General features: G+C 43.5%; 1 protein-coding gene across 4 annotated transcripts in view; it reads left to right on the plus strand.

The window, feature by feature from the left end:
- Positions 1–18,208, plus strand: part of LOC124009957 (cell adhesion molecule 3-like) — a 155,130-nt gene that overhangs the window by 101,772 nt on the left and 35,150 nt on the right. For 3 of the 4 annotated variants that reach the window (XM_046322221.1, XM_046322223.1, XM_046322224.1), the window contains exons 6-7: positions 15,929–16,099; positions 16,641–16,731. In XM_046322221.1, coding sequence (XP_046178177.1) covers positions 15,929–16,099; positions 16,641–16,731 — 262 coding nt within the window. The remainder of the gene's footprint in view (positions 1–15,928; positions 16,100–16,640; positions 16,732–18,208) is intronic. The other variant, XM_046322222.1, reaches the window with a different exon arrangement.

Below are 18,208 nucleotides of genomic sequence, written 5' to 3' on the forward strand. Positions count from 1 at the left end.
CAGACAGTCTTATGGCTGAAGAAAGGGACCGAGAAGAGGCTGAGGAGAGGAGCATCATGGGTCAATGTGTTATTATGACACCCTCTCATGCAACGTTTGTATCCCAAATAGCACCCTATTACCTATGTAGGGCACTACTTTTGGCCAGGTCCTATAAGGCCATTTGGGCCACAGGAATTGAGCAATGTGCTGTAAGAAGCTAACTGAGAGAAACGAGCGCATAGATCGCCACTCACTGCTGCTCCTTTGACAGGCTTACAGAGATTAAAGAGGCTCAGAGGGGAGGAAGAGGGGGAGAGAGAGAGGGATGGAGGGAGGGAGGGAAAGGGGAAGAGAGGCGGGAGAGAGGGGGAGGCAGAGAGAGGGGGAGAGAGAGGGATGGAGGGAGGGAGGGAGGGAGGGAAAGGGAAGAGAGGCGGGAGAGAAGGGGAGGCAGAGAGAGAGAGAGAGAGAGAGAGAGAGATGGATGGAGGGAGGGAGGGAAAGGGGAAGAGATGTGGGAGAGAAGGGGAGGCAGAGAGAGAGAGGGAGAGAGGGAGGGAGGGAGGGAGGGAGGGAGGGAGGGAGGGAGGGAAAGGGGAAGAGAGGTGGGAGAGAGGGGGAGGCAGAGAGAGGGGGAGAGAGAGGGATGGAGGGAGAGAGGGAAAGGGGAAGAGAGGCGGGAGAGAGGGGGAGGCAGAGAGAGGGGAGAGAGAGGGATGGAGGGAGGGAAAGGGGAAGAGATGTGGGAGAGAGGGGGAGGCAGAGAGAGGGGAGAGAGAGGGATGGAGGGAGAGAGGGAAAGGGGAAGAGAGGTGGGAGAGAGGGGGAGGCAGAGAGAGGGGGAGAGAGAGGCATGGAGGGAGAGAGGGAAAGGGGAAGAGAGGCGGGAAAGAGGGGGAGGCAGAGAGAGGGGAGAGAGAGGGATGGAGGGAGGGAGGGAGGGAAAGGGGAAGAGAGGCGGGAGAGAGGGGGAGGCAGAGAGGGGAGAGAGAGGGACGGAGGGAGGGAGGGAAAGGGGAAGAGAGGCGGGAGAGAGGGGGAGGCAGAGAGAGGGGGGAGAGAGGGATGGAGGGAGGGAGGGAGGGAAAGGGGAAGAGAGGCGGGAGAGAGGGGGAGGCAGAGAGAGAGGGGAGAGAGAGAGGAAGGGAGGGAAAGGGGAAGAGAGGTGGGAGAGGGGGAGGCAGAGAGAGAGGGAGAGAGAGGGATGGAGGGAGGGAGGGAAAGGGGAAAAGAGGCAGGAGAGAGGGGGAGGCAGAGAGAGGGGGAGAGAGAGGGATGGAGGGAAAGGGGAAGAGAGGTGGGAGAGAGGGGGAGGCAGAGAGAGAGGGGGGGAGAGAGAGAGAGGGATGGAGGGAGGGAAAGGGGGAAGAGAGGTGGGAGAGGGGGAGGCAGAGAGAGGGGGAGAGAGGGAGAGAGAAGAGGGAGCGGCTGATTACAAGAGAGACAGGAGAGGGAGGGGCCGTATTAGGAGAGAGACAGGAGAGGGAGGGTCATATTAGGAGAGAAGACAGGAGAGGGAGGGGCTGTATTAGGAGAAAAGACAGGAGAGGGAGGGGCTGTATTAGGAGAGAGACAGGAGAGGGAGGGGCTGTATTAGGAGAGAGACAGGAGAGGGAGGGGCTGTATTAGGAGAGAGACAGGAGAGGGAGGGGCTGTAGTTCAGTTCAGTCCACAGGGCTCTGGTCAGAAGTAGTGAACTACATGGGCAACAGAGTGACATTTGGAACGCAGTGAGAGAGACAATACAGGCTACGAGAGAAAAGTAGGAAGGATAAAGCAAAAATAAGGATGATGGTTGAGAGATTCAGGAACTCTATCTGAAGAGGGTTTAATTGAATAAATAGAAGGGGCTAAGAGCTGTGAAGAGGCTTTAAATATGAATGCTCTTGTTCTCTATGTAAGGGTAAGAGCTATTGATCAGCTGAATGGATTAATATGTCTGGATTCAATTGGATGTAGGTTGCATCCAGGGTTGCATCCCAAATGGATCTCTATTCCCTGTTTAGTGCACAACTTTTGACCAAAGTCCTATGGACTCTAGTCAAAAGTAGTGCACTCTATAGAGAATAGGGTGTCATTTGGAACGCTGACATAATCAACATTTATGGTATCATTATGGTGCATCCCCAGATTTGAACTGTAGCCAGACCCTAAGTGTGTGTGTGTGTGTGTGTTTGTGCGTGTGTGTGTGCGTGCGTGTGTGCATTTGTGTGTGTGCACTGGTGCTTGGGTGAATGAATGAGAAAGAGAGAGAGAGAGAGAGACAGAGAAACAGAAAGAGAGCGAGAGAGAGAGAGAGAGAGAGAGAGAGAGAGAGTTTGAGTTTTTATAAAACCTTTATTTTTTACTCAAGTGTTAACATAAAAACAAATGACACACTGCCCTTTCAGAAATGAAAAAACAAATGTAATTCCTAAATAAAAATAAATACATAACATATACATTCAACTTATTTCATCGGCAAAAAATAATTTCCCCTCCTCTACAAAACAAAGCGCTCTTTCGTAGGCCCACTTCTCCTCAAATAATAGATCTTTTACAGCTGAAAAGAACTCAAAATCTACTTTTATTCTTGCTTTTACTAATCCTTTAAAAACACATCTTACATCCTGCCCATATCCCGTTTCTATCTTGTGTTTTCTACTCAGAAAAATTGACATCTTAGCTTGTCCCAAAATAAAATTTAACATTTGACATTTTCTTTTCTGTTGTTTACTATATTGAAACCCCAAAATAAAAACCGTGTTATTGAAAAATTCCCTACAGCTTTAAACAAAGATTCCAGCATTTCCAATAGAGGTTTTATCCTCTCACACTCCATAAAACAGTGAAAAATGGTTTCTCTTATATTACAAAAAGGACATCCATCTCTAACATCTGAATTAATAACAGATACAAAAGCATTAACTGCAATGATGCCATGTAAAACCCTCCATTGCATATCACCAGTACCCTTTTGTAACGGTGGTTTGTACAGTGCTCTCCATGCTGGCTTTACCTTGTCATCAATGCCCAATTTTACCCTCCATGGAGTGTCTTTTCTATTTTTCAATTTATCTTTATTCAACACCTTGACACACCCCTATACAAGTCCTTCCCATTCACCTCATCCAAACCCACCTCCTCCAACCCTCTCAAATCCAGCAATAACGCCTTTCTTTCTGACTCTGGGATATTTGGTGTAATCCCTAGTCTTGGAAATGAGACGTCTTCATCTTGTACCTTCTTCTTGTGGCTACTAAGCATACCCCATTCTTCCGCTGACAGAGCCTTCCTACAGCTCCCCAGCATTTGTCCGACAATCCTTTCCGACCTCATCCCCAAATGTTCTGCCACCCGTCTTCCATCCATTAAGGCGGGCCCAGCTATGGCCATTAACTGTCTTAAGGTGATGATTTTCCCCTTCACCAGAATCTTGGAGAAATGTGGAACAGCTGCAGTTGTACAATCCAGTCTTGCCCCATACACCAGAGGTTCCTCCAACAGCCAATGCACTGACTCCGCTGAAGTTCGTCTGGACACCTTCATTATGCTCCATACTCTGAGAAGTCCTCTGTAAAACGGAGGTACTCTCTCCCTAGAAATCTGGCTACTATCAACCAGAAATAAAGCCTTCTTTAAACCTAATCCTCCAACCCGTTGTAATATAAGACCTGCCACCCCTCTCCACACCACATTTTCCGGTCCATAAAGCAACCTTTGAATAAACTGAAACCGGAAAGCAGCAGCCCTACTAGCAAGATGTACAAGACCTTGTCCCCCTCTTCTTTTGACAAATACAAAACACTTTGTGGAACCCAGTGATATTTATCCCAAAAGAAATCCACAATAATTGCCTGTATCTTAGCCAGAAGGCCAGATGGTGGTTCTAAAACTGACAACCGATGCCACAGTGCAGATGCAATCACATTGTTAACTATAATAGTGCGCCCCCTATATGACATACGAGATAGTAACCAACGCCATCTCCTCATCCTCCCTTCCACCATTTCAACCACCCCACTCCAATTTTTTCCATAGTCCCCTCATCTCCTAGGTACACTCCAAGATACTTAAAACCTCCTTTACACCATTCTAGCCCCCTGGCAAAGCCATGATCCCTCCAGACCATTCTCCAATCTGTAACGCACAACTCTTTTCCCAATTTACCTTTGCAGAGGATATTCCCCTAAAACGATCAACAATTAGACTCAAGCTATCCACCTCCGCTTGATTTTTCACTAGCACAACTACATCATCAGCATAGGCTGAGAGACGAATAGGAGGAATATCCTCTGAAAAGCACACCCCTGCAATGCGACTTCTAATGCTATTTAGTAGTGGCTCTATAGCAATGGCATATAACATTCCTGACATAGAACATCCCTGCCTAATACCTCTACACACTTTAAAAGGAGCACTCAAACCACCGTTAACTTTCAATACACTTTCAATGTCACCATATATCACCTTGATCATGGCAATAAAACCAGAGCTGAACCCAAACGCCTCAAGTGTGTGCCATAAGTATTGATGTTCAACTCGGTCAAATGCCTTTTCCTGATCAATTGAAATTAGACCAGCATCCAACCCAATATCCCTAGAGACGTCCAAAAAATCACGAATCAGAGAAATGTTATCCCCTATCTGCCTGCCAGGAACACAGTAGGACTGATCCGTATGTATGATTTGCCCCATCACCTCCCTCAGCCTGTTGGACAAAGCTTTTGACAATATCTTATAATCAGTGCACAATAAAGCCACCGGCCTCCAGTTCTTCACCTCCCTTGGGTCACCCTTTTGGGCAGTAGGGTGAGGACAGCCCTTCTGCAGCTTATTGGTAGTAACCCTCCGGTTAAACTATCATTAGCTACTTCTAACCAATCCTCTCCCAACATAGCCCAAAAAGACTTAAAAAAGTCAACGGGAAGCCCATCAATGCCTGGTGCCCTTCCATTTTCCATGCCTTTTAATGCAGTGTATAAATCCTGCAAAGACAATGGTTGCTCAAGCTCAACCTGAACTTCTGCAGCCACCTTTGGGAGCCCATCAAAGAACTGCTGTGTCACTGTTTTGTCCTCTTTGTACTCACATTTGTAGAGCTCAGCATAGAACTCTACTGCCCTCTTTCTAATTTCACTAGGGCTAGTGAGCTCTTGTCCAACAGCTGATTTGAGACAATGAATAATTTTTCTTTGTCCATTCTTTTTCTCTAAACCAAAGAAAAATTTGGATGAGGCATCCATTTCAGATATTCCCTGAAATTTACTTCTCACCAGTGCCCCCTGTGCTCTGATACCCAGCAGGTCTACCAATGCAGCTTTTCTCCTCTTGAGGGCCTGAGTATGGCCTCGATCTCCTGTGGTCTCAACCAATGTCATGAGTTCCACTATTTCAATCTCTAGGGCTTTCATTGATCTGGTGATATCCTTGGTGACATTCCTCGTGTATTGATTACAAAATTGTTGAATCTGGATTTTCCCTATATCCCACCACTGTTGAATGGATACAAAACTGGCTTTTTGAGATCTCCATCTCTCCCAAAAAAAACTGAAACAGTTCCTGAAGTGAGCATCACTCAATAAAGTTATATTAAAATGCCAGTATGCGCTTTTGGGTTTTACATCGTTAATGAACACCACCTCTGTTATTAAACAATGATCAGAAAACCCCACTGGAGTTATCACACTTGATTTACAGACCTGAGATTGATGCTCAAAAACATAAAACCTATCTAACCTGGCCATAGAGATGATATTCTCTCTCACATGCGCCCAGGTGTACTGCCTTGTTCCTCCATGTTGACTCCGCCAAATATCACACAATTCATTTGTTACAATGAGGCGTTTTAAAAACATCCTTGAGGCTATATGAGGTTCTTGGTGATTTCTATCTAAATCACTAACTGTGCAGTTAAAATCCCCAGCAATAAACAAATAATCTTCTTTGTTACATTTCTCAATGGTATTTGATAGTGTCTCTAAAAAAACATACCCTCTCAACTGTCATCACTGGGGCATATACATTTATCAGACACATAGTGATGTTTTCATACCTTGCTCTAACTTTTAATAACCTCCCTCAACTACCTCTTCAACCTCATATGACAACGGCAAAACCCTTTTGAGAACAAAATAACCACACCCCCACTTTTTGAGTTTTTATGACTACACACCACTGTCCCCCCCCACTCCTGTTGCCACATAACTTCATTTTCCAAATTACTATGCGTTTCTTGTAAAAAAATTATGTCACTTCCCTTTCCCCTAATTAACTCATACACCATGGCTCTTTTTTTTATATCTCTTGCCCCATTTACGTTTAAAGAAGAAATCTTAAAACTGCTCATGGATAAAAAAAAATATACAGAGGACGATCCAGCCACCACATCTCTTTACAGAGTTAAGACTGCAACTGAACTCTTTCATTTTCTTTAGAATTTACATCACTTATCACTCTTGTGACCACTTTCTTGAGTCTAGCAATTTCAGGGCTTTTCAAACTTCCGCCTGTAATTTTTGACATCAGAAACTTTGCTGATTCAATAAACAATTCACGTTCAGGGAAAAATCAGTTACATTGTAATCTTGCATATATTTCTTCCCTTTTGTCAACTTCAAAAATTGACGTATCCTCTCGATCCCATACCTCCCTTCCACCCCATTTATCTCACTATATTGTTGTGACTCGTCAGATGACTCACTCTCACTATCCTCCCCAGAAGAATACTCCACCATCTCTACACCTTGTTCATCTTCAATTGATTTATCAAACTCTACCTTTCTCTTAGAATTAGACCCTTCACCACCCCTTACATTCTTCCTTTTACTCCTCGGTATTTTGAAAACATCCGCTTCCTTTTCCGTTATTTCAATCTCCTCTTGACCTCCAATTTCATTTTCCAGCACCACCTCAGCGACGGCAGTCGCAATCTCGCCTACTGTTTCCCCTCCCTCTTTGTTCTGATCTACCACAATTGCCCCCGTATCCACACTGCCTTCCTCTCCTCCTTTTCCAACCACATCTGCCCACCTTCTCTCTTCTCCTGTACCCTTAGCATGTTCATCCCTTCGCGGTGGTGCGTTAGTTGTACTCGCACTAAAACTACTACCAGGCTCAGCGCGCTCATTTTCGGGACAATTACGCACCAAATGCCCCTCTCTTCCACAGCCAAAGCATTTCATTGATTCAGTAGATGCAAAGAAGACATAATCAAATCCATCAATCTTAAAGCTAAACGCTAAATCCAGTTCATCTCCTTCCTTTTTTAAAATCATATGCACTTGTCTCCTATGAGACACGACATGTTTCAACAACGGAGATTTGCATCCAAAAGGAACTTTCTTTATTGTAGACACTATTTGACCATGGCGCGATAACTCTCGCCATAACACTTCATCTCTAACAAATGGTGGCACGTTAGAAAGCATGACTTTCTTCGCCGGATTCATAAGCGGAAATACCGACGTCTGTGTTTCTCTCAACACGACACCCATCTCAACTATTCTATTCACCTTTTCAATTGAATCTAAGAATATCACTACAGCGCTATTCATCCTTGAGGCTGATTTGATGCTATCATACCCAATGATAGCACCCACAGCCAAGCTACATTCTTCCACTGAACACCCTGTCGCAGCAGGAATCTTTACTCCATGCCTCCGACTAAGTTTTTCAAACTCTCCATTTCCACGAGTGGCCATAACAACCAGCCCCACCCGCTGGTTGTGCCCTCGCGAAACACCAACCTCAAAGATCCCACCACCCCTATACGTGCTTAGTGATAGTTTAAACAAGATACCCTTAAAACAACTAACCTAATCAATATATATATATACATACAACAACCCGATAGAGTGAAAAAGAAATTCCATTCGCTCTCACAATCACTCCTGCTTGACGACTCACTCCCAGCATGCACTCCCAGCATGCACTCCGATGAGAGAGAGAGAGAGAGAGAGAGAGAGAGAGAGAGAGAAACAGAAAGAGAGAGAGAGAGAGAGAGACAGAGACAGAGACAGAGAGAGAGAAACAGAAAGAGAGAGAGAGAAACAGAAATAGAGAGAGAGAGAGAGAGAGAGAGAGAGAGAGAGAGAGAGAGAGAGAGAGAGAGAGAGAGAGCGAGAGAGCGAGAGAGAGAGAGAGACAGAGTAAAGGAGAAAGAGAGATATCATCCATATTAGTGAAATATTACTCAGTCAGTCAGTGGTATTTCTGTATCTTGAATGTAAACTAATGTGACAAGCAACTTTTCAGACAGTGGTAGTATTATATCATATAGTAGTAGTATTATATCATATAGTAGTAGTATTATATCATATAGTAGTAGTATTATATCATATAGTAGTAGTATTATATCATATAGTAGTAGTATTATATCATATAGTGGTAGTATTATATCATATAGTAGTAGTATTATATACTATAGTAGTAGTATTATATCATATAGTAGTAGTATTATATCATATAGTAGTAGTATTATATCATATAGTAGTAGTATTATATCATATAGTGGTAGTATTATATCATATAGTAGTAGTATTATATCATATAGTAGTAGTATTATATCATATAGTAGTAGTATTATATCATATAGTGGTAGTATTATATCATATTGTGGTAGTATTATATCATATAGTAGTAGTATTATATCATATAGTAGTAGTATTATATCATATAATAGTAGTATTATGTCATATAGTGGTAGTATTATATCATACAGTAGTAGTATTATATCATATAGTAGTAGTATTATATCATATAGTGGTAGTATTATATCATATAGTAGTAGTATTATATCATATAGTAGTAGTATTATATCATATAGTAGTAGTATTATATCATATAGTAGTAGTATTATATCATATAGTAGTAGTATTATATCATATAGTGGTAGTATTATATCATATAGTAGTAGTATTATATCATATAGTAGTAGTATTATATCATATAGTGGTAGTATTATATCATATAGTGGTAGTATTATATCATATAGTGATAGTATTATATCATATTGTGGTAGTACTATATCATACAGTAGTAGTATTATATCATACGGTAGTAGTATTATATCATATTGTGGTAGTACTATATCATACAGTAGTAGTATTATATCATATAGTGATAGTATTATATCATATTGTGGTAGTATTATATCATATTGTGGGAGTACTATATCATACAGTAGTAGTATTATATCATATAGTGGTAGTATTATATCATAGTAGTATTATATCATACAGTGATAGTATTATATCATACAGTGATAGTATTATATCATACAGTGGTAGTATTATATCATATAGTGGTAGTATTATATCATACAGTGGTAGTATTATATCATATAGTGGTAGTATTATATCATATAGTGGTAGTATTATATCATATAGTGGTAGTATTATATCATAGTAGTATTATATCATATAGTGGTAGTATTATATCATATAGTAGTAGTATTATATCATATAGTAGTAGTATTATATCATATAGTGGTAGTATTATATCATATAGTAGTAGTATTATATCATACAGTGGTAGTATTATATCATACAGTGGTAGTATTATATCATATTGTAGTAGTATTATATCATATAGTGGTAGTATTATATCATACAGTGGTAGTATTATATCATACAGTAGTAGTATTATATCATATAGTGGTAGTATTATACATACAGTGGTAGTATTATATCATACAGTGGTAGTATTATATCATACAGTGGTAGTATTATATCATATAGTAGTAGTATTATATCATACAGTGGTAGTATTATATCATACAGTGGTAGTATTATATCATATAGTAGTAGTATTATATCATATAGTGGTAATATTATATCATATAGTAGTAGTATTATATCATATAGTGGTAGTATTATATCATATAGTAGTAGTATTATATCATATAGTAGTAGTATTATATCATATAGTAGTAGTATTATATTTACATTTACATTACATTTAAGTCATTTAGCAGACGCTCTTATCCAGAGCGACTTACAAATTGGTGCATTCACCTTATGACATCCAGTGGGACAGTCACTTAACAATAGTGCATCTAAAACTTAGGGGGTGGGGTGAGAGGGATTACTTAACCTATCCTAGGTATTCCTTAAAGAGGTGGGGTTTCAGGTGTCTCCGGAAGGTGGTGATTGACTCCGCTGTCCTGGCGTCGTGAGGGAGTTTGTTCCACCATTGGGGGCCAGGGCAGCGAACAGTTTTGACTGGGCTGAGCGGGAGCTGTACTTCCTCAGTGGTAGGGAGGCGAGCAGGCCAGAGGTGGATGAACGCAGTGCCCTTGTTTGGGTGTAGGGCATGATCAGAGCCTGGAGGTACTGAGGTGCCGTTCCCCTCACAGCTCCGTAGGCAAGCACCATGGTCTTGTAGCGGATGCGAGCTTCAACTGGAAGCCAGTGGAGAGAACGGAGGAGCGGGGTGACGTGAGAGAACTTGGGAAGGTTGAACACCAGACGGGCTGCGGCGTTCTGGATGAGTTGAAGGGGTTTAATGGCACAGGCAGGGAGCCCAGCCAACAGCGAGTTGCAGTAATCCAGACGGGAGATGACAAGTGCCTGGATTAGGACCTGCGCCGCTTCCTGTGTGAGGCAGGGTCGTACTCTGCGGATGTTGTAGAGCATGAACCTACAGGAACGGGCCACCGCCTTGATGTTAGTTGAGAACGACAGGGTGTTGTCCAGGATCACGCCAAGGTTCTTGGCGCTCTGGGAGGAGGACACAATGGAGTTGTCAACCGTGATGGCGAGATCATGGAACGGGCAGTCCTTCCCCGGGAGGAAGAGCAGCTCCGTCTTGCCGAGGTTCAGCTTGAGGTGGTGATCCGTCATCCACACTGATATGTCTGCCAGACATGCAGAGATGCGATTCGCCACCTGGTCATCAGAAGGGGGAAAGGAGAAGATTAATTGTGTGTCGTCTGCATAGCAATGATAAGAGAGACCATGTGAGGTTATGACAGAGCCAAGTGACTTGGTGTATAGCGAGAATAGGAGAGGGCCAAGAACAGAGCCCTGGGGGACACCAGTGGTGAGAGCGCGTGGTGAGGAGACAGATTCTCGCCACGCCACCTGGTAGGAGCGACCTGTCAGGTAGGACGCAATCCAAGCGTGGGCCGCGCCGGAGATGCCCAACTCGGAGAGGGTGGAGAGGAGGATCTGATGGTTCACAGTATCGAAGGCAGCCGATAGATCTAGAAGGATGAGAGCAGAGGAGAGAGAGTTAGCTTTAGCAGTGCGGAGCGCCTCCGTGATACAGAGGAGAGCAGTCTCAGTTGAATGACTAGTCTTGAAACCTGACTGATTTGGATCAAGAAGGTCATTCAGAGAGAGATAGCGGGAGAGCTGGCCAAGGACGGCACGTTCAAGAGTTTTGGAGAGAAAAGAAAGAAGGGATACTGGTCTGTAATTGTTGACATCGGAGGGATCGAGTGTAGGTTTTTTCAGAAGGGGTGCAACTCTCGCTCTCTTGAAGACGGAAGGGACGTAGCCAACGGTCAGGGATGAGTTGATGAGCGAGGTGAGGTAAGGGAGAAGGTCTCCGGAAATGGTCTGGAGAAGAGAGGAGGGGATAGGGTCAAGCGGGCAGGTTGTTGGGCGGCCGGCCGTCACAAGACGCGAGATTTCATCTGGAGAGAGAGGGGAGAAAGAGGTCAGAGCACAGGGTAGGGCAGTGTGAGCAGAACCAGCGGTGTCGTTTGACTTAGCAAACGAGGATCGGATGTCGTCGACCTTCTTTTCAAAATGGTTGACGAAGTCATCTGCAGAGAGGGGGAGGAGGGGCGGAGGATTCAGGAGGGAGGAGAAGGTGGCAAAGAGCTTTCTAGGGTTAGAGGCAGATGCTTGGAATTTAGCGTGGTAGAAAGTGGCTTTAGCAGCAGAGACAGAGGAGGAAAATGTAGAGAGGAGGGAGTGAAAGGATGCCAGGTCCGCAGGGAGGCGAGTTTTCCTCCATTTCCACTCGGCTGCCCGGAGCCCTGTTCTGTGAGCTCGCAATGAGTCATCGAGCCACGGAGCGGGAGGGGAGGACCGAGCCGGCCTGGAGGATAGGGGACATAGAGAGTCAAGGGATGCAGAGAGGGAGGAGAGGAGGGTTGAGGAGGCAGAATCAGGAGATAGGTGGGAGAAGGTTTGAGCGGAGGGAAGAGATGATAGGATGGAAGAGGAGAGAGTAGCGGGGGAGAGAGAGCGAAGGTTGGGACGGCGCGATACCATCCGAGTAGGGGCAGTGTGGGAGGTGTTGGATGAGAGCGAGAGGGAAAAGGATACAAGGCAGTGGTCGGAGACTTGGAGGGGAGTTGCAATGAGGTTAGTGGAAGAACAGCATCTAGTAAAGATGAGGTCGAGCGTATTGCCTGCCTTGTGAGTAGGGGGGGAAGGTGAGAGGGTGAGGTCAAAAGAGGAGAGGAGTGGAAAGAAGGAGGCAGAGAGGAAAGAGTCAAAGGTAGACGTGGGGAGGTTAAAGTCGCCCAGAACTGTGAGAGGTGAGCCGTCCTCAGGAAAGGAGCTTATCAAGGCATCAAGCTCATTGATGAACTCTCCGAGGGAACCTGGAGGGCGATAAATGATAAGGATGTTAAGCTTGAAAGGGCTAGTAACTGTGACAGCATGGAATTCAAAGGAGGCGATAGACAGATGGGTAAGGGGAGAAAGAGAGAATGACCACTTGGGAGAGATGAGGATCCCGGTGCCACCACCCCGCTGACCAGACGCTCTCGGGGTGTGCGAGAACACGTGGGCGGACGAAGAGAGAGCAGTAGGAGTAGCCGTGTTGTCTGTGGTGATCCATGTTTCCGTCAGTGCCAAGAAGTCGAGGGACTGGAGGGAGGCATAGGCTGAGATGAACTCTGCCTTGTTGACCGCAGATTGGCAGTTCCAGAGGCTACCGGAGACCTGGAACTCCACGTGGGTCGTGCGCGCTGGGACCACCAGAGTAGGGTGGCCGCGGCCACGCGGTGAGGAGCGTTTGTATGGTCTGTGCAGAGAGGAGAGAACAGGGATAAACAGACACATAGTTGACAGGCTACAGAAGAGGCTACGCTAATGCAAAGGAGATTGAATGACAAGTGGACTACACGTCTCGAATGTTCAGAAAGTTAAGCTACGTAGCAAGAATCTTATTGACTAAAATGATTAAAATGATACAGTACTGCTGAAGTAGGCCAGCTGGCAGTGGGTGCGTTGTTGACACTACACTAATCAAGTCGTTCCGTTGAGTGTAATAGTTTCTGCAGTGTTGCTATTCGGGGGCTAGCAGGCTAGCTAGTAGTGTTGTTTACGTTACGTTGCGTTAAAAGAACGACAATAGATGGCTAGCGAACCTAGAAAATCGCTCTAGACTACACAATTATCTTTGATACAAAGATGGCTATGTAGCTAGCTAAGTAGCTAGCTACGATCAAACAAATCAAACCGTTGTACTGTAATGAAATGAAGTGAAAATGTGATACTACCTGTGAATGCGACCGGGTAGTTGAGTTCTATACAGAAGACGTTGGCTAGCGTTGGCTAGCTAGCAGAGTCACCTACGTTAAGGACGACAAATAGCTGGCTAGCTAACCTCGGTAAATTAAGATAATCACTCTAAGACTACACACTCTAAACCTAAACAACACAATTATCTTGGATACGATGATACGAAGACAGCAAAGACAGCTATGTAGCTAGCTAACACTAAACTAATCAAGTCGTTCAGTTGAGTGTAATAGTTTCTCCAGTGCAGCTAATCAGTGGACGTTAGCTAGCTGGCTAGTGAAGACTACGTTAGGACGGCGAAATACGATAATTACGCAATTATCTTTGATACAAAGACGGCTATGTAGCTAGCTGAGAAGAAATTGCTAAGATAAGACAAATCAAAAATCAAACCGTTGTGATATAATGAAATATAATGAAAAAGTTATACTACCCGTTGGAGCGAAGTGCAGATGCGACCACTCGCTATAACTCTTTACATCAGTGTTATCAGTGTTATATCATATAGTGGTAGTATTATATCATATAGTAGTAGTATTATATCATATAGTGGTAGTATTATATAATATAGTAGTAGTATTATATCATATAGTAGTAGTATTATATCATATAGTAGTAGTATTATATCATATAGTAGTAGTATTATATCATATAGTGGTAGTATTATATCATATAGTAGTAGTATTATATCATATAGTAGTAGTATTATATCATATAGTAGTAGTATTATATCATATAGTGGTAGTATTATATCATATTGTGGTAGTATTATATCATATAGTAGTAGTATTATATCATATAGTAGTAGTATTATATCATATAATAGTAGTATTATATCATATAGTGGTAGTATTATATCATATAGTAGTAGTATTATATCATATAGTAGTAGTATTATATCATATAGTAGTAGTATTATATCATATAGTGGTAGTATTATATCATATAGTAGTAGTATTATATCATATAGTAGTAGTATTATATCATATAGTAGTAGTATTATATCATATAGTAGTAGTATTATATCATATAGTAGTAGTATTATATCATATAGTGGTAGTATTATATCATATAGTAGTAGTATTATATCATATAGTAGTAGTATTATATCATATAGTGGTAGTATTATATCATATAGTGGTAGTATTATATCATATAGTGATAGTATTATATCATATTGTGGTAGTACTATATCATACAGTAGTAGTATTATATCATACGGTAGTAGTATTATATCATATTGTGGTAGTACTATATCATATAGTGGTAGTATTATATCATACAGTGGTAGTATTATATCATACAGTAGTAGTATTATATCATATAGTGGTAGTATTATATCATATAGTAGTAGTATTATATCATATAGTGGTAGTATTATATCATATAGTGGTAGTATTATATCATATAGTAGTAGTATTATATCATATAGTGGTAATATTATATCATATAGTAGTAGTATTATATCATACAGTGGTAGTATTATATCATACAGTGGTAGTATTATATCATATAGTAGTAGTATTATATCATATAGTGGTAATATTATATCATATAGTAGTAGTATTATATCATATAGTGGTAGTATTATATCATATAGTAGTAGTATTATATCATATAGTGGTAGTATTATATCATATAGTGGTAGTATTATATCATAGTAGTATTATATCATATAGTGGTAGTATTATATCATATAGTGGTAGTATTATATCATATAGTGGTAGTATTATATCATACAGTGGTAGTATTATATCATATAGTGGTAGTATTATATCATATAGTGGTAGTATTATATCATATTAGTATTATATCATACAGTGGTAGTATTATATCATAGTAGTATTATATCATACAGTGATAATATTATATCATATAGTGGTAGTATTATATCATAGTAGTATTATATCATACAGTGATAGTATTATATTGTCATTTTATACAACGACAGTTAAAAGGAGGACCCATGGTGACAATTTGTGTGTATGTGTGTGTCTCTGTGTATGTGTGTCTTTGTGTATGTGTGTCTTTGTGTATGTGTGTCTCTGTGTATGTGTGTGTCTCTGTGTATGTGTGTCTTTGTGTATGTGTGTGTCTCTGTGTATGTGTGTGTCTCTGTGTATGTGTGTGTCTCTGTGTATGTGTGTGTCTCTGTGTATGTGTGTGTCTCTGTGTATGTGTGTCTCTGTGTATGTGTGTTGTGTATGTGTGTGTCTCTGTGTATGTGTGTGTGTCTCTGTGTATGTGTGTCTCTGTGTATGTGTGTGTCTCTGTGTATGTGTGTGTCTCTGTGTATGTGTGTCTCTGTGTATGTGTGTGTCTCTGTGTATGTGTGTGTCTCTGTGTATGTGTGTCTCTGTGTATGTGTGTGTCTCTGTGTATGTGTGTGTCTCTGTGTATGTGTGTCTCTGTGTATGTGTGTGTCTCTGTGTATGTGTGTGTCTCTGTGTATGTGTGTGTCTCTGTGTATGCACGTCCAGGTCGTCCTGACGTGGTGGAGACTAATCCAGACGAGGCCACCTACACAGTGATCAGTGAGCTGACTCTGACGGTGGGTCGTAGCGACGACAACACCCTGATCGGCTGTGCTGTTGACCACCCTTCTCTGTCCCCGGGTGAGAAGTGGACCGAACAGCCCATCAGAGTCCTGTGTAAGTGCTGCCCCCACTGGCCAAGCTCTGCCACTGCAACCTCGTGTATATCATCACCATACTGTACGGTAGCCCAGGCTATGGCCCCTTCACTGATACCTTGCGTCCTTTCATCACATCCTCTCATCGCATCCTTTTGAAAATGACAGAGGAAAGCGAGGTGAGGAAATGTGGAACCAGGATCCAAGGAGATGTGCTTCTAAGAAATGTGACTCTCCTTATGCAGTTATGCTTCTGCCTCTCAGTACTGCTGCCACGGCTGGTCATGTGTATACTGCCACCTGCAGGGGACTCGTATGTTTACCACTCTGTCAGTGCTACAGCTGGGTCAATCAATCACGTTCATTATAGAAATAACTTTTTACATCTGCAGTCAATACGCAGCCTAAAACCCCAGAGAGCAAGCAATGCAGATGCAGAAGCACGAAGAAGAAGCTAGGTTAGGCTATTATGTTAGTTTGCTCATACCTGTGTGTAGCAGTGTGTGTGTGTATCTTCTCCAGTGTATGTAATGTTACTGTATGTTGGGTCTTTTCTCCAGTCACCCCAGATGTCACTATCCAGCCTCAGAATGATCTGCCCAGAGAGGGAGAGAAGTTCATTATACAATGCATAGGCAATGGAAACCCGAAGTAAGAAAACACACACACACACACACACACACACACACACACACACACACACACACACACACACACACACACACACACACACACACACACACACACACACACACACACACACACACACACACCCTGTCTCCCCCTTCTCCCCCTCTGTCTCCCCCTTCTCACCCTCTGTCTCCCCCTTCTCACCTCTCTGTCTCCCGTCTCTCCCCTCTGTCTCCCCCTTCTCACCCTCTGCCTCCCCCTCTCTGTCTCTCCCTTTTCACCCTCTGTCTCCCCCTCTGTCTCCCCTGTCTCACCCCCTGTCTCCCCCTTCTCCCCCTCTGTCTCTCCCTTCTCACCCTCTTTCTCCCCCTTCTCACCCTCTGTCTCCCGTCTCTCCCCTCTGTCTCCCCTTCTCACCCTCTGCCTCCCTCCTCTCTGTCTCTCCCTTTTCACCCTCTGTCTCCCCCTCTGTCTCCCCTGTCTCACCCCCTGTCTCCCCCTTCTCCCCCCTGTCTCCCCCTTCTCACCCTCTGTCTCCCCCTTCTCACCCTCTGCCTCCCTCCTCTCTGTCTCTCCCTTTTCACCCTCTGTCTCCTCCTCTGTCTCCCCTGTCTCACCCCCTGTCTCTCCCTTCTCCCCTCTGTCTCCCCCTTCTCACCCTCTGTCTCCCCTTCTCACCCTCTGCCTCCCTCCTCTCTGTCTCTCCTTTTCACCCTCTGTCTCTCCCTGTCTCCCCCACCCCCCTGTCTCCCTTCTCCCCTCTGTCTCACCCTTCTCACCCTCTGTCTCCCCTTCTCACCCTGTCTCCCCCTTCTCACCCTCTGTCTCCCCTTCTCACCCTCTGTCTCCCCTTCTCACCCCTGTCTCCCTTTCTCCCCCTCTGTCTCCCCTTCTCCCACTCTGTCTCCCCTTCTCCCACTCTGTCTCCCCCTCTCCCTCTCTCTCCCACTCTGTCTCCCCCTTCTCCCACTCTGTCTCCCCCTTCTCACCCTCTGTCTCCCATCTTTCCCACTCTGTCTCCCCCTCCCACTATGTCTCCCCCTCTCCCAGTCTGTCCCCCTCTCACCCTCTGTCTCTATCCCATGTTCTGTCTCACCCTCTGTCTCCCATCTTTCCCACTCTGTCTCACCCCCCTATATCTCCCACTATGTCTGTCTCCTGACCTCTCCCATGTTCTGTCTCACCCCTTACTCTCACCCTCTGTCTCATGTTACCCTATCACCATGTTTCTCATCACCATGTTCTGTCTCCCATGTTACTCTATATCTATCACCATGTTACTGACTATATCTATCACCATGTTACTGACTATGTCTCACCCTGACTATATCTATCACCATGTTACTGACTATATCTATCACCATGTTACTCCTATCACATGTTCTGACTATATATATCACCATGTCTGACTATATCTATCACCATGTTACTGACTATATCTATCACCATGTTACTGACTATATCTATCACCCATGTTACTGACTATATCTATCACCAT

This window comes from Oncorhynchus gorbuscha, linkage group LG22 (assembly GCF_021184085.1).
Source record: "Oncorhynchus gorbuscha isolate QuinsamMale2020 ecotype Even-year linkage group LG22, OgorEven_v1.0, whole genome shotgun sequence".
Lineage (NCBI taxonomy): Eukaryota > Metazoa > Chordata > Actinopteri > Salmoniformes > Salmonidae > Oncorhynchus > Oncorhynchus gorbuscha.